A 26,353-nucleotide genomic window follows, 5' to 3' on the forward strand; every position below is an offset into this window, starting at 1 on the left:
GCCACTTGACCATTACAAGAAAGCCGTTTCTGCTTGAATTTTACTGTTTTAAAACACCCAAACTGGTTAAACAAATACGTTGCATTTCATGATATTCGGGGGGCGGGGAACAGTAATACTACGGTCTCGGGGAGAGCAGTATGCAGTTTGATACAGATATTCCACAGCAATAGGAAATAATTTTTAATGTGTTAAACTGTGTTTTAACTTTCATTGTATCTAACATTCTTCAACAAACACCGGGATCTTTTCCCCAACAGTACTCAGAAGTAAATTTAGGAAATGACAAAATACTTTTTTTTTTTTTTTTTTTTTTTTTGAGATGGAGTTTCGCTCTTGTTATCCAGGCTGGAGTGCAATGGCGCGATCTCGGCTCACCGCAACCTCCGCCTCCTGGGTTCAGGCAATTCTCCTGCCTCAGCCTCCTGAGTAGCTGGGATTACAGGCACGCGCCACCATGCCCAGCTAATTTTTTGTATTATAGTAGAGACGGGATTTCACCATGTTGACCAGGATGGTCTCGATCTCTTGACCTCGTGATCCACCTGCCTCAGCCTCCCAAAGTGCTGGGATTACAGGCTTGAGCCACCGCGCCCGGCCAAAATACCCATTTTAAATCGGGAGATGCAAGCACGAGAATTCACTGAAGTCATGGGGTAATTATGGACATCCCATTACTAGGAGGCAGTTCTAATAGCACCTTTAAGTAAGGATATTTGGGGAGAAGCTATCAGTTTTCAGTGATGTGCAGAAATAGTTCCAGGAAATTTTTTTTTTTTTTTTTTTTTTTTTTTTTTTTTTTTTTTTTTTTGAGATGGAATCTTGCTCTGCCACCCAGGCCAAAGTGCAGTGGCAAGATCTAGGTTCACTCCAACCTCTATCTCCCAGGTTCAAGCGATTCTCATGCCTTGGCCTCCCCAGTATCTGGGATTACAGGTGCACGACACCACCTAATTTTTGCTGTTTTAATAGAGACAGGATTTCACCATGTTGGCCAGGCTAGTCTCCAACTCCTGGCCTCAAGTTATCCGCCTGCCCTGGCCTCTCAAAGTGCAGGGTTTACACAGGCAAGGCTAAGTTTTTGCATTTTTTTTTTTTTTTTTGAGACGGAGTTTCACTCTTGTTACCCAGGCTGGAGTGCAATGGCGCGATCTCGGCTCACCGCCACCTCCGCCTCCTGGGCTCAGGCAATTCTCCTGCCTCAGCCTCCTGAGTAGCTGGGATTACAGGCACGCACCACCCCACCCAGCTAGTTTTTTGTATTTTTAGTAGAGACGGGGTTTCACCATGTTGACCAGGATGGTCTCGATCTCTCGACCTCGTGATCCACCCGCCTCGGCCTCCCAAAGTGCTGGGATTACAGGTTTGAGCCACCGCGCCCGGCCAGTTTTTGCATTTTTAGTAGAGACGTCGGGGTGTGGTTTCACCATGTTGCCCAGGCTGTTCTTGAACTCCTGACCTCAAGTGATCCGCCCACCTCAGCCTCCCAAAATACTGAGATTACAGGTGTGAGCCACCGCGCTAGGCCTCCAGGAACTCTTTTTATGTTTGGGTCCCTGTAAAGATGTCTTTTGCCTTAAAACAACACTTCACCAGGAATTATAAACAGTGGACCAGAAAAGGCCTGGAGCCAGAGCCGAGATAGAACAGAATACAAGGACCCTGAAAGCCACAGAATATGGCAGGGCCCCTGGACATGGGCAACAGATACTTGAGTATCCTACTTATCAGATCAGCTGGCTGAAAGAGCTGCATCTCTTGGAAAATATACAGTGGCTATTGAGGTTGGCTGTTTTCTGTTTAGATGACTAATTAGATGACTAATGAACTAAATGTTAAGTTTGCCTGGCCTATACAAATAACGGGGCAAAGTAAAATGATAGAAAAAAATAGCTTCTTAGGCAGGGCATGGTGGCTCACGCCTGTAATCCCAACACTTTGGGTGGCCGAAGGGGGTGACCTGAGGTCAGGAGTTTGAGACCAGCCTGGCCAACGTGGTGAAACCCCGTCTCTACTAACAATACAAAAATTAGCTGGGCATGGTGGTACACCTGTAATCCCAGCTAATTGAGAGACTAGGGCAGTAGAATTGCTTGAACTTGGGAAGTGGAGGTTGCAGTGAGCCAAGATTGTGCCAGTGCATTCTAGCCTGGGCAACAGAGTGAGACTCTGTCTCAAAAATAAATAAATGCATAAAAATAGCTACTTAAAATAATGGAAATATAAAATAAGATAGCAATAATTATTCCCTAGTAGAAGCATTCTTCTCTTGAACCCTAAAAACCCATGTAAGAATAATGAGTGGAGTATGTTATTCTCAAACCGGTGTAATCTTACTGTGAGAAAAATAGGTGGTTGTTATTCAAAATGTATACTTCATTCAAAAAGAATAGAAGCTGAACTGCTCAAGACATTGCCTTGCAGCAGGCATTACAGCTGAGTTTTCAGTAGGTAATTTTGTAATTCCTAAGGCCAGCTGCTTCCAAATAGCTAGTGGACACAGGATCATAAGATGATTTCAGACGATATTCTGATTGTTTTACCATTACAAAACCGTGGGCTGCTAGTTTCTTATCCAAGATGTGAAGGAGCATTTCATTACCTTTGCCTCACCCTGACCAATCCTAAACAATCCACATTTTCCCAAATTGTCTTTTATTTATGAGCTATTCAAAGAGCAATATGATTTTCTGCCATTTTTAGATGTTTGAGAACCTCTTCACTATGCAGTGGATTTTTTTTTTTTTTTTTTTTTTTTTTGAGACGGAGTTTCGCTCTTGTTACCCAGGCTGGAGTGCAATGGCACGATCTCGGCTCACCGCAACCTCCGCCTCCTGGGTTCAGGCAATTCTCCTGCCTCAGCCTCCTGAGTAGCTGGGATTACAGGCACGTGCCACCATGCCCAGCTAATTTTTTGTATTTTTTTTAGTAGAGACGGGGTTTCACTATGTTGACCAGGATGGTCTTGATCTCTTGACCTCGTGATCCACCCACCTCGGCCTCCCAAAGTGCTGGGATTACAGGCTTGAGCCACCGCGCCTGGCCCTGCAGTGGATATTTTAAGGACATAATGCAAATGTAGTTTAGGAGGTTTTTATGGTAAACTGAGTAAGAAAATAAAGGCCTGGTATGAGGCAATGAAAATAAAAATGTTCAAAGAGAATGAATTTCAAAAGATGCTGGAAATAAAATCTACAGGGCCTGATGACAAATTGGATGTGATAAATGATAAGTTGAAGATGATTTCTGATGGTTCCATCTTGAAATTAATCATGTGCTTTCTGTGTGCCAAGGACAATGTGCTGCCAAGATATGAGAAAAATACAAAAGGCCGTAAAACTTCTCTACTTGAAACAACAACAACAACAAATACATGCAGTCTATTTTAAAAACATTCTTCTGAGACTGGTTGAGGTGACTCATGCCTGTAATCCCAGCTCTTTGGGAGGCCAAAATTGGCAGATCACAGGAGTTCAAGACCAGCCTGGGCAACATGACGAAACCCCATCTCTACAAAAAACACAAGAATTAGCTGGGCATGGTGCGTGCGCCTGCAGTCCCAGCTGCTCAGGAGGCTGCGGCAGGAGAATTGCTTGAACCCAGGGGGCGGAGGTTGCAGTGAGCCCAGATCACCCCACTGCACTCCAACCTAGGCAACAGAATGAGACTCCATCTCACTCTGGAAAAAAGCATTCTATTTAAATATTCTTGAATTGGATATATTAGACATCTTAGGACATCTTCTCTCCTCCCCTCTTTTTCCCTCCACTCCCCTCCCTTCTCCTCCTCTCCTCTCCTCTCTTCTTTTTTCTTTTCTTTTTTGAGACAGCGTCTCACTTTGTTGCCAAGACTGGAGTGTAGAGGTGCAATCATGGCTCACTGTAGTCTCAACTTCCCAGGCTCAGGTGATCCTCCCACCTTAGCCTCCCAAGTAGCTGGGACTACAGACACACGCCACCACACCTAGCTAATTTTTCTCGGTGTATGTGTGTGTGTATATATATATGTATATATATATATATTTTTTCCTGAATATATACATTCTGTGTGTGTATATATATAAAATACACATACTACTCTGTGCTGCTGGTAAACAAATGAGCTGTATTTATGCAATGTTAGGAAAAGGGCCAGAGTAGATGAAGGAGCAACTAGGAGAGTACTAACTACATCGACCAATCTTCAAGACTTCCTTTCTCTTCCAGATCCCTTCTTTTATGTTCTGTGAACTCTTGAGCAGGTTTTTCTTAAGCTTTAATATCCCAATGTATAAAATACTGCTACTAGTACCTACCTTATATGGCATGCTTTTTTTTTTTTTTTTTTTTTTTTTGAGACGGGTGTCTCACTTTGTCACCCAGGCAGCTGCCTTGGAGGCTGAGGCAGGAGAATTGCTTGAACCTGGGAGGCGGAGGTTACAGTGAGCCAAAATTGCACCACTTCACTGCAGCCTGGGTGACAGACTGAGACTTTGTCTCAAAACCACCACCACCACCACCAACAAAACCCACAAAAATTAGCTGGGATGGTGGCACATGCCTGTAGCCTCCCAGCTACTTGGGATGCTGGGGTGGGAGAATCACCTGAGCCTGGGAAATTGAGGCTACAGTGAGCCATGATTGTACCACTGCACTCTGTACTTCAGCCTAGGCAACAGAGCTAGACCTCCCCCCACCAAAAAAAGAAAAAAGAAAAAGGAATGCCACAAAAGCTACCATGGCAAAACTGGATGAGTCTGTAATGTTACCCAACACGCTGTTGGTGTTGTTGTAAACAAATAAGGATAAGATTCTTGGGCCGGGCGCGGTGGCTCAAGCCTGTAATCCCAGCACCTTGGGAGGCCGAGGCGGGTGGATCACGAGGTCAAGAGATCGAGACCATCCTGGTCAACATGGTGAAACCCCGTCTCTACTAAAAATACAAAAAATTAGCTGGGCATGGTGGCACGTGCCTGTAATCCCAGCTACTCAGGAGGCTGAGGCAGGAGAATTGCCTGAACCCAGGAGGCGGAGGTTGCGGTGAGCCGAGATGGCGCCATTGCACTCCAGCCTGGGTAACAAGAGCGAAACTCCGTCTCAAAAAAAAAAAAAAAAAGATTCTTGCCAATAGACTTAATGTGTGTAGTGAGCCTATTAACCACCCTCAGAGCCAAGATAGCCTTCTGAAATGTGTGAAGAAAAAGAAGGAAGCCGAGGAAAAGGGTACCTGGGTTCAACTGAAGAGCTAGCCTGCTCCACGCAGACCAGCACAGTGTGAGAACCAATGGAAAGGAGCCTGGGCTGCTGGAACCGATGTGAAATAGTGGGACCTCTAGACTGCTAAGAAAAATACATGGAGGCCGGGCGCGGTGGCTCAAGCCTGTAATCCCAGCACTTTGGGAGCCCGAGGCGGGTGGATCACGAAGTCAAGAGATCGAGACCATCCTGGTCAACAAGGTGAAACCCCGTCTCTACTAAAAATACAAAAAATTAGCTGGGCATGGTGGCGCGTGCCTGTAATCCCAGCTACTCAGGAGGTTGAGGCAGGAGAATTGCCTGAACCCAGGAGGCGGAGGTTGCGGTGAGCTGAGATCGCGCCATTGCACTCCAGCCTGGGTAACAAGAGTGAAACTCCGTCTCAAAAAAAAAAAAAAAAAAGAAAAATACATGGATATTTATGTTCATTCTGCTGGGCGCTGTGGCTCACGCCTGTAATCCCAGCTCTTAGGGAGGCAGAGGCGGGAGGATAGCTTGAGCCCAGGAGTTTGAGACCTGCTTGGGCAGTATAGCGAGACCCCGTTCTCCACAAAAAGGAAAAAAACAAAAAGACAAAAAATAATGATAATAAAAAATAAGTGTAATGTTCATTCTATCTACTTTGGTATAAGTTCCCCCCTTCCCGGCCCCTGAGAGCTGGAGGATGCAGGGAGAGGAAGACTATACACATAAGGTAGAACTTTAAGGTTCTTCCATGTATCCCAGTCCTCCTTTCCCTCATTCTCCCTTCCTTCCCCATCGCTCTTGCTCCACTTCTTTCTGCCAGTTTTCTTCTCTGCATGAAGACAACAGCTGTGTGCTATACCAAGATGAATAACACTAGCTTTGCCCAGACAACTTTGATTCTACTAAAGGCAGGTAACAGCTTGAACATTAACTACCTACGAGATAATACGGCAAGGAAAAACTTGGATGAGAACTCCAGCTTGTCTAGAGAACGTTGCCATATGTGCTGGCAAAGACCAAAAGTATCAATATTAAATGGCTTCATTTTTGTTTTGGAGATGGAGTTTCATTCTTGTTGCCCAGGCTGGAGTGCAGTGGTGTGATCTTGGCTCACTGCAACTTCCACCTCCCGGGTTCAAGTGAATCTCCTGCATCAGCCTCCCGAATAGCTGGGATTACAGGCATGCGCCACCACGACCACCTAATCTTTTTGTTCTTTTAGTAGAGACAGGGTTTCTCCATGTTTGTCAGGCTGGTCTCAAACTCCTGACCTCAGGTGACTCGCCCACCTTGGCCTCCCAAAGTGCTGGAATTATAGGTATGAGCCACCATGCCCAGCCAAATGTTTTTTTTTGTTTGTTTTTTTGAGAGACAGGGTTTCACCATGTTGGCCAGGTTGGTCTCGATCTCTTGACTTCGTGATCCACCCGCCTTGGGCTCCCAAAGTGTTGGAATTACAGGCGTGAGCCACCACACCCAGACAGATGGCTTCATTTTTATAAGGTAATGTTGGTAAGGACCAGGACTGGAAAACTTCCCTGGCTTAACTAAGCTAAGCTACACTCAATGATATGTTTATGAAGAACATACTGGGTGAACAGAAGTGCAGATATTTGATGTAAATGTTACGAAGTAAAAAAAAGTGCTGGACATTAAGGAAAATATAGATTCAGCATAATCCCTGCTCTTGGGGTTATAATCTAATTTTAGAACTGATACACTAACAAGAGTTTGTATGTCAAGTGATACTGTTAATATATGTGGCTATAAAATGTTCGAAGTTAGGCTAGACTTTGCCTGATTTTTAAAGAATGGGTAGAATATGTGACTATTCTAAGAATTTCAAAGTTTCACCGGGCGCGGTGGCTCAAGCCTGTAATCCCAGCACTTTGGGAGGCCGAGGCGGGTGGATCACGAGGTCGAGAGATCGAGACCATCCTGGTCAACATGGTGAAACCCCGTCTCTACTAAAAATACAAAAAACTAGCTGGGCAATGGTGGCGCATGCCTGTAATCCCAGCTACTCAGGAGGCTGAGGCAGAATTGCCTGAGCCCAGGAGGTGGAGGTTGCGGTGAGCTGAGATGGCGCCATTGCACTCCAGCCTGGGTAACAAGAGCGAAACTCCGTCTCAAAAAAAAAAAAAAAAAAAAAAAAAAAGAATTTCAAAGTTTCAATGATTTGTGCTCTAAGGATAGCTGTTTGACCATTATCTTGAGTACATCTATTATTTTTTGAGACAAGAGTCTTGCTCTGCTGCCCAGGCTGGAATACAGTGACCTAATCTCAGCTCACTGCAACCTTCACCTCCTGGGTTCAAGTGATTCTTCTGCCTCAGCCTCCCGAGAAGCTGAGATTACAGGTGTGCACCACCATGCCTGGCTAGGTTTTTTTGGATTTTTAGTGGAGATGAGATTTCGCTATGTTGGCCAGGCTGGTCTCAAACTCTTGATCTCAAGTGATGCGTCCACCTCAGCCTCCCAAAATGTTGGGATTACAGGTATGAGCCACTGTGCCTGGCCATCTTGAATACATTTATCACTGATAGCTTTTATATGTAAGTTTAGAGAAAAACCCTACCACCACCCCAAGAAGAGATGGCTTATTTATGTGCTTCTACCAGTACCATAATTCTAATCACAAAACAAAAATCACAAACATTGAGATTAAACAGGCATGTTTTATTATCAAATGTTAACTCTACAAAAACTCAGTAGTAATGTAGTAAGCATTACTGCCTATCTTAAGTCTTTCAGAGCTTTGGACACACAATGTCTTAAGGCATCAAGTATACAGAAATTTCTTTTCGATCTTAAGTGCCAGTTATCACCAATTTTCACATAAACCTTTTTTTTTTTTTTCCTATTGCAGTTAAAGGGCCATTGCCAGTCAGCTGAAGAGGGAAATGTTTGCTTCTCCCTTTAAGGTGTTACTCAAAGTAATGCAAAGAAAATAAAAATAGCAGCCACATAAATCTCTATGGCATTGCATTCAAGCAAAGGACAATATAAGTAACTTAAAGAAATATCCACATTCAATGCACTTAATGAAATCCTGTTTTCTTTGGAGTTACATGAGGCAGCAGTACTAGCTAGCTAGTGTCTAATATTGCACTTTTGTAGCATAAACACAGCTAAACACAGTGTTAAACACTGACAGCATTAGTACTTGTTCTAACTGCATCAGTGTTTACCTCTCAGTCTAGCATGCTGACTATAGTCCTATGCTTTAAAAGGTTATAATTATTTGACAGTTAAGGCATTAGAGAAAAAGATTTAAGGCTCTCATAATATATACAAGCATTCACTTCTGTTCAGTTAGTATACTGTTTTCTAGAATACACGGTTCACATAGTCTCACTTCTGTGATATTAAAAACTATGGAATTTCTCTTATTAAAGTCCAAACCATCAATGACAAAAGTACAATATAAAATAATGCATATGAAGCCACAATATTCAGTTACAGTTCAAACTAGAAATTACTAAACACATGTAGCTGCTTCATTTTTGGTTTTGCATTTTGGCCCCTAGTTCATTATTTACAACTGATACCTGCTGAGAAAAAGATCCACACTTTTAAACTGTGTTTTGTGGAGGGTGCACCATTTTTTCTAAAGTATCTTAAGGTGTTTTAAAATTATTTAACTATAAGATCATCATGGCCAAAAGACTTAGAAAATAACAATTTTACTCTTTTTCCTAAGCTTATGATTTTAGTATTCCAAGACCTTATGCTTGAATTACTTAGCAAGAGGGCATGATTATGCAGAAGACAGGAAAATAGAGAGAAAGGAGTGGGAATATACAAAAGCTTCCTTAACAGAGTTCATGGTGGAGATGGTTGACACTGGTGGAGTTTTTATCCAAGACTTAAAACTTAGGAAACACCTACGATGCCACTTTAGCTGGAAATAATAGAGACGTCTGATTTCAAATTCACATTTTAAATGCCTATTTGCAATCGGCAAAGAGCCAGGTATGCTGCATGCTGTTTGCTGTAAGGATTTGGCTTCACTGGTTCAAATTTTTTCACTCCACCAAAAGATAAGGCACAGGCCTGCTCGTCCAATCAAGTTTGCTGAAAATACTGCAGCCTGAGTGTAGACAAACTTCCCCTGAATTTGCTAGAAGTTTTCTTGCATCTGGCAGTTTCAAGATCCCCATACATCTTTCAAACACTGGAAAAAAACAAATGAATAAAAGGAAATGTTATAGTCTCTAAATGTCACTCTTAGCAGTCACAAAAACGATTTTAAATTCTACAAGGATAAAAAAAGCTTTAAGATGACCCAAGCTGTTATTTCACACAGACATAGTTGGCATTTACACGGCAAGGGCTTGGGGAGTATAGCACTAGCCCAGAGAGTTTCCATGGTTTATGCAGTTGCTGGCATTCAGCACCACCCCTACCCTTTGTAGTATTATGTGTTTAGTTTACCATGCATGGTTTCCAACTCCCTGCTTGGCTCAGCTCCTTTCTGGAGAGAATATTTCACTCATTCCTTAGAGGTTCAATATTATTACCAAAATAAACAAAACCATTTAGACAAAATTTTAAAGTTAAATTCTAGTATAAGAAATCCCACAGGAGGCTGAGGCAGGAGAATTGCCTGAACCCAGGAGGCAGAGGTTGCGGTGAGCCAAGGTCACGCCATTGCACTCCAGCCTGGGTAACAAGAGAGAAACTCCGTCTCAAAAAAAAAAAAAAAAAAGAAAAGAAATAAATTCCAGGCCGGGTGTGGTGGCTCATGCCTGTAATCTCCAGCACTGTGGGAGCCTGAGGTGGGCGGATCACAAGGTCAGGAGTTCAAGACCAGCCTGGCCAACATGGCGAAAGCCCATCTCTGCTAAAAATAGAAATATTAGCTGGGCATGGTGGAGTGTGCCTGTAATCCCAGCTACTAGGGAGGCTGAGGCAGGAGAACTGCTTGACTTGGGAGGCGGAGGTTGCGCCACTGCACTCCAGCCCAGCCTACAGAGCGAGACTCTGTCTCCAGAAAAAAAAAAAAAAATCCAAATAATTTCTAGGACACTTAATAAGTAGCAATAAGGGGCTGGGTATGGTGGCTCATGCCTGTAATCCCAGCACTTTGGGAGGCTGAAGCAGGAGGATGAGGATCACCTGAGGTCAGGAATCTGAGACCAGCCTGGCCAACATGGTGAAACCCCGTCTTTACTAAAAATACAAAAATTATGGCTGGGTGGGTGGCTCACACCTGTAATCCCAGCATTTTAGGAAGCTGAGGCAGGCGGATCACAAGGTCAGGAGTTCGAGTCCAGCCTGACCAACATGGTGAAACCCCCTCTCTACGAATACAAAAATTAGTTGGATGTAGTAGTGTCTGCCTATAATCCCAGTTACTCAGGAGGCTGAGGCAGGAGAATCTCTTGAACCCAGGAGGCAAAGGCTGTGGTGAGCTGAGATCATGCCACTGCACTCCAGCCTGGGTGACAGAGCAAGACTGCATGTCAAAAAACAAAACAAAACAAAACAAAACAAACAAAAACTAGCTGGGCATGGTGGCAGGCGCCTATAGTCCCAGCTACTCGGTAGGCTAAGGCAGGAGAATTGCTTGAACCTAGGAGGTGGAGGTTGCAGTGAGCCAAGATCGTGCCATTGCACTCTAGCCTAGGTAACAGAGCAAGACTCCCTCTTTCAAAAAAAAAAAAAGCAGTAAGGCATGACATAACAGCAAACATATGGGCTCTTTGTGTCCGTTACTGATGATTAGCAGCTTTATATGTGTCATATATCAATTTATTTCATCCCCACATATACACATACAACCTTTTATGTTAGCTTTTTGTTCCCATTTTAGAGAAGGAAAAACTGAAGCAGAATGATTTAGTAATAGGCAGATGCACTATTTGAACTAATACTGATTAGTTCCACTATGCTATTTTACTTATATACCACACAACCTTAACATGAAACTCTTAGTAGGCATTACATATTTATTTTTTTTGAAAGAGGGTGCAGTTCCATCACCTACAATGGAATATGGAGTGATGTGGTGCAATCACAGTTCACTGCTGTTTTTTTTTTTTCTTTTTTTTTGAGACGGAATTTCACTCTCGTTACCCAGGCTGGAGTGCAATGGGATTATAGGCATGCACCACGATACCCAGCAAATTTTTTGTATTTTTAGTAGAGATGGGGTTTCACCATGTTGACCAGGATGGTCTCGATCTCTTGACCTTGTGATCCACCCGCCTCGGCCTACCAAAGTGCTGGGATTACAGGCTTGAGCCACCGTGCCCGGCTTTTTTTTTTTTTTTTTTTTAAAGACAGTTTCGCTCTTGTTACCCAGGCTGGAGTGCAGTGGCGCGATCTTGGCTCACCGCAGCCTCCGCCTCCTGGGTTCAAGCAATTCTGCCTCAGCCTCCCAAGTAGCTGGGACTACAGGCGCGGGCCACCATGCCCAGCTAATTTTTGTATTTTTAGTAGAGACGGGGTTTCACCTTGTTGACCAGAATGGTCTCGATCTCTTGACTTCATGATCCACCCGCCTCGGCCTCCCAAAGTGCTGGGATTATAGGCTTGAGCCACCGCGCCCGGCCTGAAGTTTGTTTTTTTTTAAGAGCTGGGTTGTCACATCGTGGCCCAGGCTGTAGTGCAGTGGTGTGATCAGAGCTCGATGCTGCCTCAAATTCCTGGGCTCCAGGTATCCTCCACCTCAGCCTCCTGAACAACTGAGCCCACAGGCATACCAGTATACACAGCTAATTTTCAAATTGTTTGCAAAGACAGATTCTCACCATCTTGACCAGGCTGGTCTCAAACTCCAAGCCTTGAGCAATCCTCCTGCCTTGACCTCTCAAAGTGCTGAGATTATAGGTGCTTCGGACAGCACCTGGCCCTAGGGTAAATTATCATTACTTTTTTTTAAAGAGATGGGGTCTCCCTACGTTGTCCAGGCTAGTCTCGATCTCAGCCTCAAGTGATCCTCTTGCCTGGCATTCTAAAGTGCTGGGATAACATGTGTGAGCCACCCCCACGCCATTATGCATACTTTGACATGCAAATGAAAAACAGGAATGTGTTTGCTTTAATAACACAGAGTCTACAAATGGTACAGACTTAAAATCAGGTATATAAAAAACACAGATATACTAGTTAGGATGCATCTTTTAAATGTGGTTTCCAAAGTGACCACAATTTGAGACTCAGCTTAAAACACCACACACTGAAAGGCTTCTCCTTTGATACTAAATGCAGATAAGAAAAATCAATGACCCAACACTATTGATCAATATCTACTTTACCCTTCTTTTGGCAGTAGCACCTGAATTTAAAACAACTGCCTATCACCCAATCTCAAGCCCCTAAGAGGCAGTTTTACCACTAAGCCAAACAAGTGGCCCAGGCATGGCCAGTTAGAGTCCTGCATATCCCAGGGCACTGTGGTTTCAGGGATGGATGTAAACCAGGTCAGTGAAAGGCCAGTGTTGCTAGGAGTATCTCACGGAGAGAGCCTGGATGAGCAAACCCCTGAATCCAGCTACATCAGTCAACCCTAGGACTGTCAGTTATTAGAGTCAATGAGCACCACCTTCTTCATTCCTAGCACATTTATACCAGGAAATAGCATCTTTGCATATGCTGAAAATTAAACCTTAATATTCTGATAAAATGTAGAAATGATGGGAAAAGTTAAATATTTAGCCTTTCCGCACTGCTTTTTAATCCCAGTGGTATCCAATGGAGTTTGAATGTATAACAATGAAATCGCAGACTCCTAACTGCTAGCAAAAAATAAAAATTAAAATTAAAAAAAAAATCAATCTTAGAAGGATATAGAGAAAATATTTCCTCTTTCCATTAAGCTATAGAAAACAGTTATAAAGATAGTTGAGAATTACAACTGCAGACATTTACAAATCGGCCTTCCTTTTTAAATAAGATCTGTGTTAAAACATGTTTCATTGGCCAGGTGCGGTGGCTCAAGCCTGTAATCCCAGCACTTTGGGAGGCCGAGGCGGGTGAATCACGAGGTTAAGAGATCGAGACCATCCTGGTCAACATGGTGAAACCCCGTCTTTACTAAAAATACAAAAAAAAGATTAGCTGGGCATGGTGGCACGTGCCTGTAATCCCAGCTACTCAGGAGGCTGAGGCAGGAGAATTGCCTAACCCAGGAGGCGGAGGTTGCAGTGAGCCGAGATGGCGCCATTGCACTCCAGCCTGGGTAATGAGCGAAACTCTGTCTCAAAAAAAAAAAAAAAAAAAAAAAGTTTTATTTTGTTATACACTGCCATTAAAGTATTACATACAAAGATGTCTTGGGCCGGGCGCGGTGGCTCAAGCCTGTAATCCCAGCACTTTGGGAGGCTGAGGCGGGCAGATCACGAGGTCGAGAGATCAAGACCATCCTGGTCAACATGGTGAAACCCCGTCTCTACTAAAAATACAAAAAATTAGCTGGGCGTGGTGGCACGTGCCTGTAATCCTAGCTACTCAGGAGGCTGAGGCAGGAGAATTGCCTGAACCCAGGAGGCGGAGGTTGCGGTGAGCCGAGATCATGCCATTGCACTCCAGCCTGGGTAACAAGAGCGAAACTCTATCTCAAAAAAAACCAAAAAAACACAAAGATGTCTTTAAAGATAATCTGGATTTCATCACTGGTGCTATATGCTACAGAATGAACCTATAATCCCTTAAAAACCCTGCAATTCTGCAGTCAGGCATGGTGGAGAGCAGTTGTAATCTCAGCTACTGGGGAGGCTGAGGTGAAAGGATCACTTGAGTCCAGGAATTCAAGATCAGCTTGGGCAACAAAGTGATACCGTCATGTCTCAAAATAAACCAACAAAAAACAACAACAAAAAAACCCCTGACTAGTTGTAGTATTTTATTTTCTTCTAGTAGCTTTGACATGTTTTCGGAAAAGTCATTTATGATTTTTCCTTGTTAGGCCAGAGAAGCATTTTCTCCCTTATGTGTAAGATAAAATAAAACCCGTAACTCAAGATTCTTCATTTTTTTGAGACCAAGTTTTGCTTTTGTTGCCCAGGAGTGCAGTGGTGCAATCTCGGCTCACTGCAACCTCCGCTCCCCAGGTTTAAGCAATTCTCCCGTCTTAGCTTCCTGAGTAGCTGGGATCACAGGTGCCCACCACTACACCAGGCTAATTTTTCTATTTTTTAGTAGAGATGGGGTTTCACCATGTTGGCCAAGCTGGTCCTGAACTCCCACCCTCAGGCAATCCACCAGCTTTGGCCTCCCTAAGTGCTGGTATTACAGGCATAAGCCACTGTGCCTGGCCTCAGATTCTTTAATTAGAGTTTGATAGTCTTTTTCTCATTGAAACCAACAACATAGCTGTTCTTACCCACAAAAATATTACTACTACTACTACTAGTGATTCAGAGGGATAGTTAGTGTGTGTCGGCTGGGCTGATGGCACAAGGCAAGAGAAGGCAGAATAGTGTGTGTTTGTTATCTTTACCTGATCCTACAGCCAGCCATGAGATCACTCTTGACATATTTTTTAAAAATACTGTTAGTTTCCCGTGACTGCTGTTACCATATATCGGGTGTGGCATAAAATAAGTATTCATTTTCTAACAATTCTGGAGGCCAGAAGTGAGAAACCAGTGTCGGCGGGGCTGCCCATTCTCTGGTGCCTCCAGGGAGCAGTCAGGTCCTTGCCTCTTCCAGCTGCTGGTAGCTGGGAACAGTCTTGGGCTGAGTAAACAGCTCTCTCATCTCTGCCTCCTTGGTCACATTGCTGCCTTGCTGAAGTGCAATGGTACAATCTTGGCTCACTGCAACCTCTGCCTCCTGGGTTCAAACGAATCTCCTGCCTCAGCCTCCCAAGTAGCTGGGATTACAGGCACCCACCAACACACCCAGTTAATTTTTGTGTTTGTAGTAGAGATGGGGTTTCACCATGTTGGCCAGGCTAGTCTCAAACTCTTGACCTCATGATCCACCCGCCTCAGCCTCCCAAAGCGCTGGGATTACAGGCATGAGCCACTGCCTCTTTCTTATAGGAATACAAGTGACTGTATCTAGGGACCACCCAGATAATTCATGATCTACTTTTCCTATCAAAGATCTTCTTGCAGCTTTTTCCATAGAAGGTAAGAGTCACAGGTTCTAGGGATCAAAGGAGACACATATCTTGGGGGTCACCATGCAGCCTACTGGAAGCACTCTGCCATGCTACTGTTTGGTTAACAGAAAAGAGTAATCAGAGTGAAGGCAGAAGGCCTGAATCTTTTTGTCAGCTTGATCATTAGCTGTATGACTTGTGCAAGTTGCCTAACCTTGCTGGGTTTCATTTCCTTATCTGTCAAATGGGCCCATGGGTACCTGCACCCTGATGCCTCCTTGCAGAGTTATGGTGGGTCTCAAATGAAACTGTGGATATAAGTACTTATAAGAACATGCAGCGCTCGATTATGATGATGAATTTTATATTGGTAAGGAGGCAGTGAAAAAATATATATATAACCATACAAGGTTAAGGGGAAAGAAACAAGGTCCAAAACTGCATGAGGTATACAGCAAAGAGAATGAAAGGGAATATTTATCATGCTTGCTGCCGGGTGGTAGGATTGTTAGTGACTTCTTTATACCTGTCTCTCTGTTCCAAATTCTTTGCAATGAGCACCCAATACTTTTATAATCCTGTCTCCTAGAGTTGGTAAGATAATTAAATGAGATTAATTATGCAAAGTATTTCACACAGTGATCTATGCTTTTCGTTTTTGTTTTGAGATAGGGTCTTGCTCTTTGTCACCCAGGCTGGAGTGCAGTGGTGCAATCATGGCTCACTGCAGCCTTGAGCTCCTGGGCTCAACTGATCCCTCTACCTCGGCCTCCTGAGTAGCTGGGACTACAGGTAAATGCCACCACACCTAAGTAATTTTTTGTATTTTTTGTAGTGACAGGGTTTCTCCATATGCCTAGGCTGGTCTCAAATTTCTAGGGCTCAAGTGATCTGCCCACCTCTGTCTCCCAAGGTGCTGGGAGATTCCAGGCATAACCCACTGCTTTCAGCCAGATCTGCATTTTTAAAAATTTGTAATATAAAGGCACATTAACTTGAATTTATTATGATGAGAAGATGCAGATATCTGGATTTGAACACAGCACCTGATCTGTTATTCTGTCATGACTCCAAATATATAAACATAGGGTAGAAAACTAGAGGTCATGAGTAATGGTCCATAGTCAATTTAGGACACTTCTGGTGCAATGTCAAAAGCTTCCATTTCTATTTTTTTTTTTTTTTTTTTTGAGACCGAGTTTCGCTCTTGTTACCCAGGCTGGAGTACAACGGCGCAATCTCGGCTCACCGCAACCTCCGCCTCCTGGGCTCAGGCAATTCTCCTGCCTCAGCCTCCTAAGTAGCTGGGATTACAGGCACGTGCCACCACACCCAGCTAGTTTTTGTATTTTTTTTTTTTTTTTTTTTTTTTTGAGACGGAGTTTCGCTCTTGTTACCCAGGCTGGAGTGCAATGGTGCGATCTCGGCTCACTGCAACCTCCGCCTCCTGGGCTCAGGCAATTCTCCTGTCTCGGCCTCCTGAGTAGCTGGGATTACAGGCACGTGCCACCATGCCCAGCTAATTTTTTGTATTTTTAGTAGAGACGGGGTTTCACTATGTTGACCAGGATGGTCTCGATCTCTTGACCTCGTGATCCACCCGCCTCGGCCTCCCAAAGTGCTGGGATTACAGGCTTGAGCCACCGCGCCCGGCTCAAAAGCTTCCATTTCTAATCCAATATACTCATTAAAAAATATAGACTGTGTTAATCAAGTTCACAGACAACATTGTATTGAATAATGAACACGTGGAAAGAAATTATCAACCCAAGGCCGGGCGCGGTGGCTCAAGCCTGTAATCCCAGCACTTTGGGAGCCCGAGGCAGGTGGATCATGAGGTCGAGAGATCGAGACCATCCTGGTCAACATGGTGAAACCCCGTCTCTACTAAAAAATACAAAAATTAGCTGGGCATGGTGGCGCGTGCCTGTAATCCCAGCTACTCAGGAGGCCGAGGCAGGAGAATTGCCTGAACCCAGGAGGCGGAGGTTGCGGTGAGCCGAGATCGTGCCATTGCACTCCAGCCTGGGTAACAAGAGCGAAACTCCGTCTCCAAAAAAAAAAAAAAAAAAAAAATTATCAACCCAAAAGGATATCAACAGACTAGAACAATGTGTTCTGAGCACAAAGACAAAGACTAGAGAGCACCCATTATCACCAAAAACCATCCATATGTGACACTCTTTGGTAGGACCATGATATCCTGAAACCTCACTCAAAAAGATCTGAAAAAAATCTTCACTTCCGACTTAGAACTGGGGTTTCTACACTTAAGAGCAAAAGGCTAAGATGCAATTTTTTTTTTTTCTCTCAATGATGACAGAGTATTGGCAACCTCATTTACAATTTAGAATCAACATAGTTAAAGACAACAGGGTCCTCAGCCATGAAAATGTTAACCAAATTGGAAAATGACATGCCAGCAAGCCAACTTCAGCAAACTCAACAATAAAAAATGATGAAAAAAGGAATATTAATTCCTGAACATATCCCTATATCTCCTGAGTAGGGGCAAAGAATGCTAGTATCCTTTAAGAAAAGATGGTAGGCCAGGCATGTTGGCTCATGTCTATAATTCCAGCACTTTGGGAGGTGAAGTGGGTTGATAATGAGGTCAGGAAATTGAGACCATTCTAGCTAATGTGGTGAAACCTGGTCTTTACTAAAAATACAAAAAATTAGCCAGGCGTGGTGGCATGCACCTGTAGTCCCAGCTACTTAGGAGGCTGAGGCAGGAGAATCGCTTGAAGCCGGGAGGTGGAGGCTGCAGTGAGCCAAGATCACACCACTGTACTCCAGCCTGGGCAATGGAGCGAGACTGTCTCAAAAAAAAGAAAAGAGAAGATTGTGGATTAATCTTCTCTGGGTAGAAACTGGATTCAAAACACTAATCTAGAAGACTATTTTAAAAGAAACTTATCAAGGTTCCTTTCCTCTACGTTTAGTTCTAGAAAAGGAAAAAGACATGCAACAAAAACCTTCTGCTCATTTTGGATTAAAGCACATTTAAATGTATGCCCAAATCTACTTAAACACAAGCTAAGTGAAATAAACCAGTTACTGAAGGACAATCAGTCTGCTTGGGAATGACTACCTAGAACAGTCACATTCATAGAGACAGAGTAGAATGGTGGTTACCATAGGCTGTGGAGGAGGAGGAATAGAGAATTCTTGTTTCATGTATATGGAGTGTTAGCCTGAGAAAACGTTAGTTCCGGAGCTGCATGGCGGTACCTGGTTGCATGACAATGTGAATGTACACTTAATGCTACTGAACGGACACTGTAAAATTGTTAAGTTTTGTGGTGTACATTTTACAACAATTAAAAAAAAAAAAAGGAAACAGGAAAGAATGTACCCAATCTAAAAGAATCAGTACATGACTCAGTGATTCTACTCCTGGGTATACACCCAAGAGAACTGAAAACAGATACTCAAATAATTATACACGAATGCCCACATCAGCACCATTCACAGTAGCCAGAAAGTGGAACTGATTAAAATGTCCATCAGTGGATAAATAAAATGCGGCACGTCCAACAGTGAAATATTATTCAGTCATAAAAACAAATGAAGCATTAACATGTGCTACAAGGGTAAACCCTATTAAAAAAAAAAAAAAAAAGACATGAGCTCATAAATGGACCAGAAAAAAAAAAAAAGGACAAACATAGAAAAAGTCACATGTATGATTCCATTTATATGAAATATCCAGAATAGCCAAATTCATAGAGACAGAAAGCATATTAGTTGCCAGGAGCTATTGGGAGAGAAAATGGAGTGACAAAAATGTTTTAGAACTAAATTGAGGTAGTAGTCGCATCATTTTGTGAATATACTAAAAATCACTGAGTTGTAAATGAGTTTAAAATGGTTACATAATTTTTACCTCAATTAAAAAAAAAAATACCCAACTCGTACTCCACATGAGATACAGTGAATGAATTTCCAAAGGGAAAAGTTTTCCCTTGGCTCACGATAACATACAACTCTCATCCATGAATGTTGCTTAGATTATATGTACCTACATGACAAACTTAATTCTAGTCTCCATTCCTTCCAGGATATCTGATATTTTACATTACACTAAAGAAAAGAAGGACTCTCTCAGTTGATTGCTAAATGCCTTCAGAATCTTGATGTCTATTTGTTTGGCCCTTTATAATTTAACTTGTACATCATAAAGCCTTACCTTCTTTTCTGAGGATGGTCTAACTGCTGGGGCCCTTAAATACAAACCCATTCTTTGGGTAGAGTCCTGGCCTGGTCATTTGTGTGTATAAGTCCATCCTCGGTTGCATACTAAAATGCAAGTTAAAACAAACAGGATCAAAAGACAGACAAACTGTCACTATGGATGGTTAATATTTCAACTAAATAGATCTACCAACAATAGTATAGGACATCTAGACAGGAGGAAACAAGTAAACACTGGTACAAGCCATATACGCATCTACTAACCCAAATCTTCTTAACATGTTTAAATACAATGAAAATCCCTTCTAGGATAGGCGTTAGATTGAAAACATGGATTACACACACACACACACACACACACACACACACACACACACACACACCCAGCATACCACAAGAACTTAGGAGACCAATTTCTTCAGATCTTGCATAGTACTGTTTCTATGCTACTGCAAGTATGATTAAATATCAAATATTTGAGCACTAGTTATTTGCAAGACATTGTACAATAAGCTCAATACCCAGTATCTCCAAACAACGCAGTAAATTTTAGATACCATTTGATGTATTTGTAATATCAATCTAATTCAATAAGGCAGCAAGTAAAACTGTTAGTAGTGAGAGGTCCAAAGAAACAATGAATAAAGTCAGCATTTTGAAGAGAAACAAAAACTAGCATTTATTGAAAATGTAAAAGACATTGACAGTAAAGGGTTGTGCAAAGAGCCAATGAAAATATTAAGGGCCTTATGTAAGGATACCTGAGAGTCCATTCAGTGTGAAAGGCCATCATCTAAAACGTACACACAGGTTTCTTTAAGGACCAGAATGATATCCTCATTACCAAGTATTTTCATGGTAGTTTGTCTTTGTAAATCCTTGGTCTTTCTGGCTTTACCTCCACCCCAGATGAAGTATGGAAGACACAAACTTGAGGTAGTTTGTTTTTTTGAGACAGAATCTTGCTCTGTCACCCAGGCTGGAATGCAATGTCGCATTCTCAGCTCACTGCAACTTCTACCGCCTGGGTTCAAGCGCTTCTCCTGCCTCAGTTACCTGACTAGCTGGGACTACAGGAGTGTGTTGCCGTGGCTGGCTAGTTTTTGTATTTTTAGTAGAGATGGGGTTTCACCATGTTGCATGTTGGCCACGCTGGTATTGAACTCCTGGCCTCAGGTGAGCCACTGGGCCTGGACTAGACTAGTTTTATGTAAGAAATTTAGTTAAAGGTTGGGGGAAAATACATTAAAAATTACATTTAAAGATAATTTATAAAATTATATATGACATTATTACATCAGGATTATTATTATTATTATTTTGAGACAGTCTTTTTTTTTTTGAGATGGAGTTTCACTCTTGTTACCCAGGCTGGAGTGCAATGGCACGATCTCGGCTCACCACAACCTCTGCCTCCTGGGTTCAGGCAATTCTCCTGCCTCAGCCTCCTGAGTAGCTGGGATTACAGGCACGTGCCACCATGCCCAGCTAATTTTTTGTATTTATAGTAGAGACGGGGTTTCACCATGTTGACCAGGATGGTCTCGATCTCTTGACCTCGTAATCCACCTGCCTCGGCCTCCCAAAGTGCTGGGATTACAGGCTTGAGCCACCGCGCCCAGCCGAGACAGAGTATTAATCTGTCACCCAGGCTAGAATGCAGTGGTGCTATCTTGCCTCACGGCAACCTCCTCCCCCGCGTTCAAGTGATTCTCCTGCCTTGGCTTCTGGAGTAGCTGGGATTACAGGCGCATGCTACTGTGCCCAGCTAATTTTGGTATTTTAGTAGAGACAGGGGTTTCACCCTGTTGGCCAGGCTGGTTTTGAACTCATGACCTCGTGATCCACCTGCCTTAGCCTCCCAAAGTGCTGGGATTACAGGAATGAGCCACTGTGTGCCCAGCCTAAGACATGTATTTTTAAGGGACAGAATCAGAGACCATCAAATTTCTTCAGCTTCAGAATAGATAGAAAAGAGAAAAAGACCGGCCGGGCGCGGTGGCTCAAGCCTGTAATCCCAGCACTTTGGGAGGCCGAGGCGGGCGGATCACAAGGTCAAGAGATTGAGACCATCTTGGTCCACATGGTGAAACCCCATCTCTACTAAGAATACAAAAAATTAGCTGGGCATGGTGGCGCGTGCCTGTAATCCCAGCTACTCAGGAGGCTGAGGCAGGAGAATTGCCTGAACCCAGGAGGCGGAGGTTGCAGTGAGCCGAGATCTCGCCATTGCACTCCAGCCTGGGTAACAAGAGTGAAACTCCATCTCAAAAAAAAAAAAAAAAAAAAAAAAGAAAAGAGAAAAAGAGGTTGGCGTGGTGGCTGCAGTGAGCCGAGACTGCACCACTGGACTCTAGTTTGGGCAACAGAGTGAGACACTGTCTCAAAAAAAAAGAAAAAAAGAAATTTTATTTATTCAACCAATTATTGCCTGGCTATTTGCTTAGTTATGTAGTTGTTATATAATTATATAAAATAACTAGAAATAAAATTAAAACCTCCCATTAAGTTGGCAGCAGCAATATGTGCTAGGTGAACACAGATTACACTTAAATGAACAAGGTTTTAGAAAATGTTATCCATTGATTTTACCATCTTGGTTGCCAAATCAAAAGAAGCTGGAACCCCATAGTGAATTTAACTGAGAACAGGAAACAAGAAGGCATGGACTCTTCAAGACAGTAGAAAATAGTCATTTTATGTAAGAATGATATGAAATTGGGTTAGGTATAAAGATTTTTTAGTGCATGTATTATGACTGCCTTAATGATCAAATTACTGAAGAAGATATGAGAATAATTTGACAGGTTAAATTAGATAACTGAAGTTCCTATATAATCCTAACTCATTGATCCAGTCAGTAAATTCCAAGCACTTCAGAAATGAAGGCCAAATGCCTTGAGATGAAATATTGAAATAATATGCACAATCTTTATGTTTCTGGTTATATCAGACAACTCTATTCCAACCTTGAAGTTATTACAAAGAAAAACTGCCACAGACTGAAGTTATGTTATTTCAGTTTTGAGGAATGTGAATCTTTTGGTCAGAAACATAGAAACAATCCTTACTGCATGGTTGTGGTAAAATAAATAAATAAATACTCACAAATGCCAGCCATGACACTTTTTTTTGGGGCGGGGGAGGGAGATGGAGTCTCGCTCTGTTACCCAGGCTAGAGGGCAGTGACATGATCTTGGCTCACTGCAACCTCTTCCTTCTGGGTTCAAGTGATTCTCCTGCCTCAGCCTTCCGAGTAGCTGGGATTAAAGGCGCCCACCACCATGCCTGGCTAATTTTTGCATTTTTAGTAGAGATGGGGTTTCACCATCTTGGCCAGTCTGGTCATGAACTCCTGACCTTGTGATCCACCTGCCTCGGCCTCCCAAAGTGCTGAGATTACAGGTGTGAGCCACCGCACCCGGCCCAGTTTTTATATATTTAGTAGAGATGGGGTTTCACTATGGTGGCCAAGCTGGTCTTGAACTCCTGACTTCAAGTGATCTCCCCACATCAGCTTCCCAAAGTGCTGGGATTATAGGCGTGAGGCACCATGCCCAGCTGACACTCTTAATAATAGAGAACAATTTACGTTAATCTCATTACTAATTTATACATAAGGCTAGCTAATTCTATTCAGTGTGAATGTAAAAGTTAGTCAAACAAAAAACAGATTAATTCAGCTGACCACTAAAAACTTTCTTAACTTGGAAAACAATGGAAAAAACAAAATACACAAGTCAAAATGTTTTCTCCGTAAGAATAAGCAACCTTTTTTTTTTTTTGAGACGGAGTTTTGCTCTTGTTACCCAGGCTGGAGTGCAATGGCGTGATCTCGGCTCACCACAACCTCCGCCTCCTGGGTTCAGGCAATTCTCCTGCCTCAGCCTCCTGAGTAGCTGGGATTACAGGCACTTGCCACCATGCCCAGCTAATGTTTTGTATTTTTTTTTTTTTTTTTGAGACGGAGTTTCGCTTTTGTTACCCAGGCTGGAGTGCAATGGCGCGATCTCGGCTCACCGCAACCTCCGCCTCCTGGGTTCAGGCAATTCTCCTGCCTCAGCCTCCTGAGTGGCTGGAATTACAGGCACGAGCCACCATGCCCAGCTAATTTTTTATATTTTTAGTAGAGACGGGGTTTCACCATGTTGACTAGGATGGTCTCGATCTCTCGACCTCGTGATCCACCCGCCTTGGCCTCCCAAAGTGCTGGGATTACAGGCTTGAGCCACCGTGCCCGGCCTTTTTTTGTATTTTTCTTAGAGACGGGGTTTCACCATGTTGACCAGGATGGTCTCGATCTCCTGACCTCGTGATCCTCCCACCTCGGCCTCCCAAAGTGCTGGGATTACAGGCTTGAGCCACAGTGCCTGGCCTTTTTTTTTTTTTTTAAGAGGGGTTTCACCATGTTGGTCAGGCTGGTCTTGAACTCCCAACCTCAGGTGATTCGCCCACCTCGGCCTCCAAAGTGCTTAGATTACAGGCGTGAGCCACCACGCCTGGCCAAGAATAAGCAACCTCTTCAATAAGCTTTCAGTAAAATCTTCCTTTTATAATCTAATGAATCAGACAGGAAGTTTAACTTTTTAATCCCTCTCGAAGCCTTCTGAAGACAGCAAAATTGCTCAGGGAAGAGTATCTGCTGACTTCCACTTTCCTTCAGTCCTTCACTATCAGCCATAGATTTTGTCAGAAAGTGTCCTTTGTATGTTTAAAAGTCCCTGAGAAAAGGACAGTAACTTGGTAGGTTTGGGTCAGTAGCATCACCCCGGAGGTAATTTTAGTTGAGACCACAGTCCTCCATGACTCATTGATGCCAAGCTCATAAACCCATTCTAATTATCAAATAGCCTCTACAGACACAACACTTGTAATGCTGCCCTGAAAATGCTCAAGGACTATTTTAGAATGTGACTATTATCTTGAAAACAGCTTCTCAACTCTGAAGATTCAAGCAATGTTCAGATCCAGGAGGAAGAGGACAATTTTTACGATTAGTATGATAAAAAACAAGTTACTTATTTTTTAGACATTGGCAGAAAGAAGGAATTTAAGACTTAGGTAATAATGTGACTTGAAGAAAGAAAGGTATCTGCTTAGAAGAGATGGCAATGTTCACTGTTAAAGAATCCTAACTAAAAATCATCTCTTTCTTTAGCCTAAGTGAGAGAACAGCTGATGGACACAGAATGGGGTAGAAAAAAAACTGCTAAGAGCAAACATCAGCGTCACAAGAATAAATACCAGATCATTTTATGAAAGGCCTGCCAAATACCTGACAGCTCATTCTTAGGTGTTACCACCTAAAGACTCATGAGTCTCCTAGGAGTTAGGCAGTTTTTTTCCTTCAGGTTATACAGAGGCCTCTGAGTATGTTTTAAATACTCACCTTTAAAATCCATGTTTAAGTACTACTTATTGGTTTAGTCAGGGATTTGACACTTGACATTGCGTAAAACCCCTTAGCCAATCCTATTCTAAATGAACACTCATACTGCCGTATGCCCTAAAGAGCTTTCCCAAAGTAGTAGCTCACTTTTCAAAAAATAACCAACAGATTAAGTTGGAAGACTTAAGATGATATGGAAAAGCCTTAGTTTTTGACAAAGGGATGAGTCTGAATTTGGTCCCCAACAGTGACTCCAGATCTATTTGTTTCCATAAGCAAATCCATTAACATATACACACACGAGTTTCATAGAATCCGTTTCTTTCCTGGCTGGATTCTTTAGGCAAATCAACTTAAGTAATAAGGGCACTGAGGATTATTCTCCTTCAAGCTACTGACCTGGTAACCTTGGAAGAAGTTAAGAATTTCCTTAACTCCAGTATTGTAGGCCAGGCCCTGCATTCTGACCACCGTGCCAGGCTGTGGAGGGACACCGCTAAGATTAGCAGCTGTAGGGAAGTAGCCAAGACTATTAGGCGAACCTGGGGGGCTAAAGGGAGAGAAAGAACAGTGAACCAACAGGAACAGACAATGTTGAATACTTACTGTTAAAACATTAGTTACTTAAGAAAACAGAATTTCTCAAGGTGACCTTTCTTATACTTCTCAGAGCTGTCTTTCCTAAGACAGGTGAGAACACCATAGCAGTTCTGTCTCACATTTCCACGAAAGCCAAAAGTTGAAAGGCAGTGAGATTACTGCAGAATTATACACAGGGCTTCCTCACATCCCTGACATTCTTAAGAGGAGAGGAAGGACAGAAGTAAGCCTCACCATCAACTCCACCACAAAGCACCACTTCCAAGGCCCAGCTCACTGATGATTCACCAGCTAGCTACCAGGAACACGAAGGCATGAAGAGGCACGCATACAAAGAACTAATGGAAACCACAGCCACGGAGACGGAAAGTATCCGAAGTGATTGCACCAAAGGATAGACTGTACTACCCACATATATGAGCATGGGAACAGCACAACAGTACGACAGCAAATCAAAGTATGATAGTGCCCGTAAGTTATATTTTCCTGCCTTTGAAAAAATGGGAGTGGGAGGAGTTGGAAAGAATACATAAAAATTAAATCACCATTAACGCAAGGGAGAAAGTTGAAGAATGGGTCTTCTAGTGTATCTACAACCATAACCTCCGGGGAACACAAGCCAAGTGAACACCCAACTTGATGTGACAACTTGAGTCATTACCATATTACGCAATTAGTTTCACCCTGTTCCCACCCAGTCTGTTTTCTACCTCAATTGGTGGCCATTAAAAATTACTTTTATTACATAATTCATATAATATATAGTTTACTATAATTAAAAACCATAATTTAAAATATATAGGGAATTTTTTAAGTCAGTAGCTTAAAGAGTAATATAGATACATAACTTTGGATTATTAACCTTTATTCATCTTTCAGAGTTAGTAATTGTACCATTTCAAAGATAAT

At 42.8% G+C, this 26,353-nt stretch overlaps 1 protein-coding gene across 7 annotated transcripts in view; it reads right to left on the minus strand.

Moving 5' to 3' along the window:
• Window positions 1-7,859: 7,859 nt before the first annotated feature.
• The window catches only part of ESRP1 (epithelial splicing regulatory protein 1), a 71,540-nt gene continuing 53,046 nt past the window's right edge, over window positions 7,860-26,353 (minus strand). For 2 of the 7 annotated variants that reach the window (XM_010349395.3, XM_003938757.4), the window contains exons 14-16: window positions 25,244-25,394; window positions 19,451-19,560; window positions 7,860-9,378 (exon numbers count right to left, since the gene is read on the minus strand). In XM_010349395.3, the coding sequence (XP_010347697.1) occupies window positions 19,486-19,560; window positions 25,244-25,394 (226 nt within the window). In that variant the 3' untranslated portion in view covers window positions 7,860-9,378; window positions 19,451-19,485. The remainder of the gene's footprint in view (window positions 9,379-19,450; window positions 19,561-25,243; window positions 25,395-26,353) is intronic. The other 5 variants (XM_010349392.3, XM_010349391.3, XM_003938758.4 and 2 more) reach the window with 3 other exon arrangements.

The sequence above is a fragment of the Saimiri boliviensis genome, chromosome 15 (assembly GCF_048565385.1).
Source record: "Saimiri boliviensis isolate mSaiBol1 chromosome 15, mSaiBol1.pri, whole genome shotgun sequence".
NCBI classification, from domain to species: Eukaryota; Metazoa; Chordata; class Mammalia; order Primates; family Cebidae; genus Saimiri; species Saimiri boliviensis.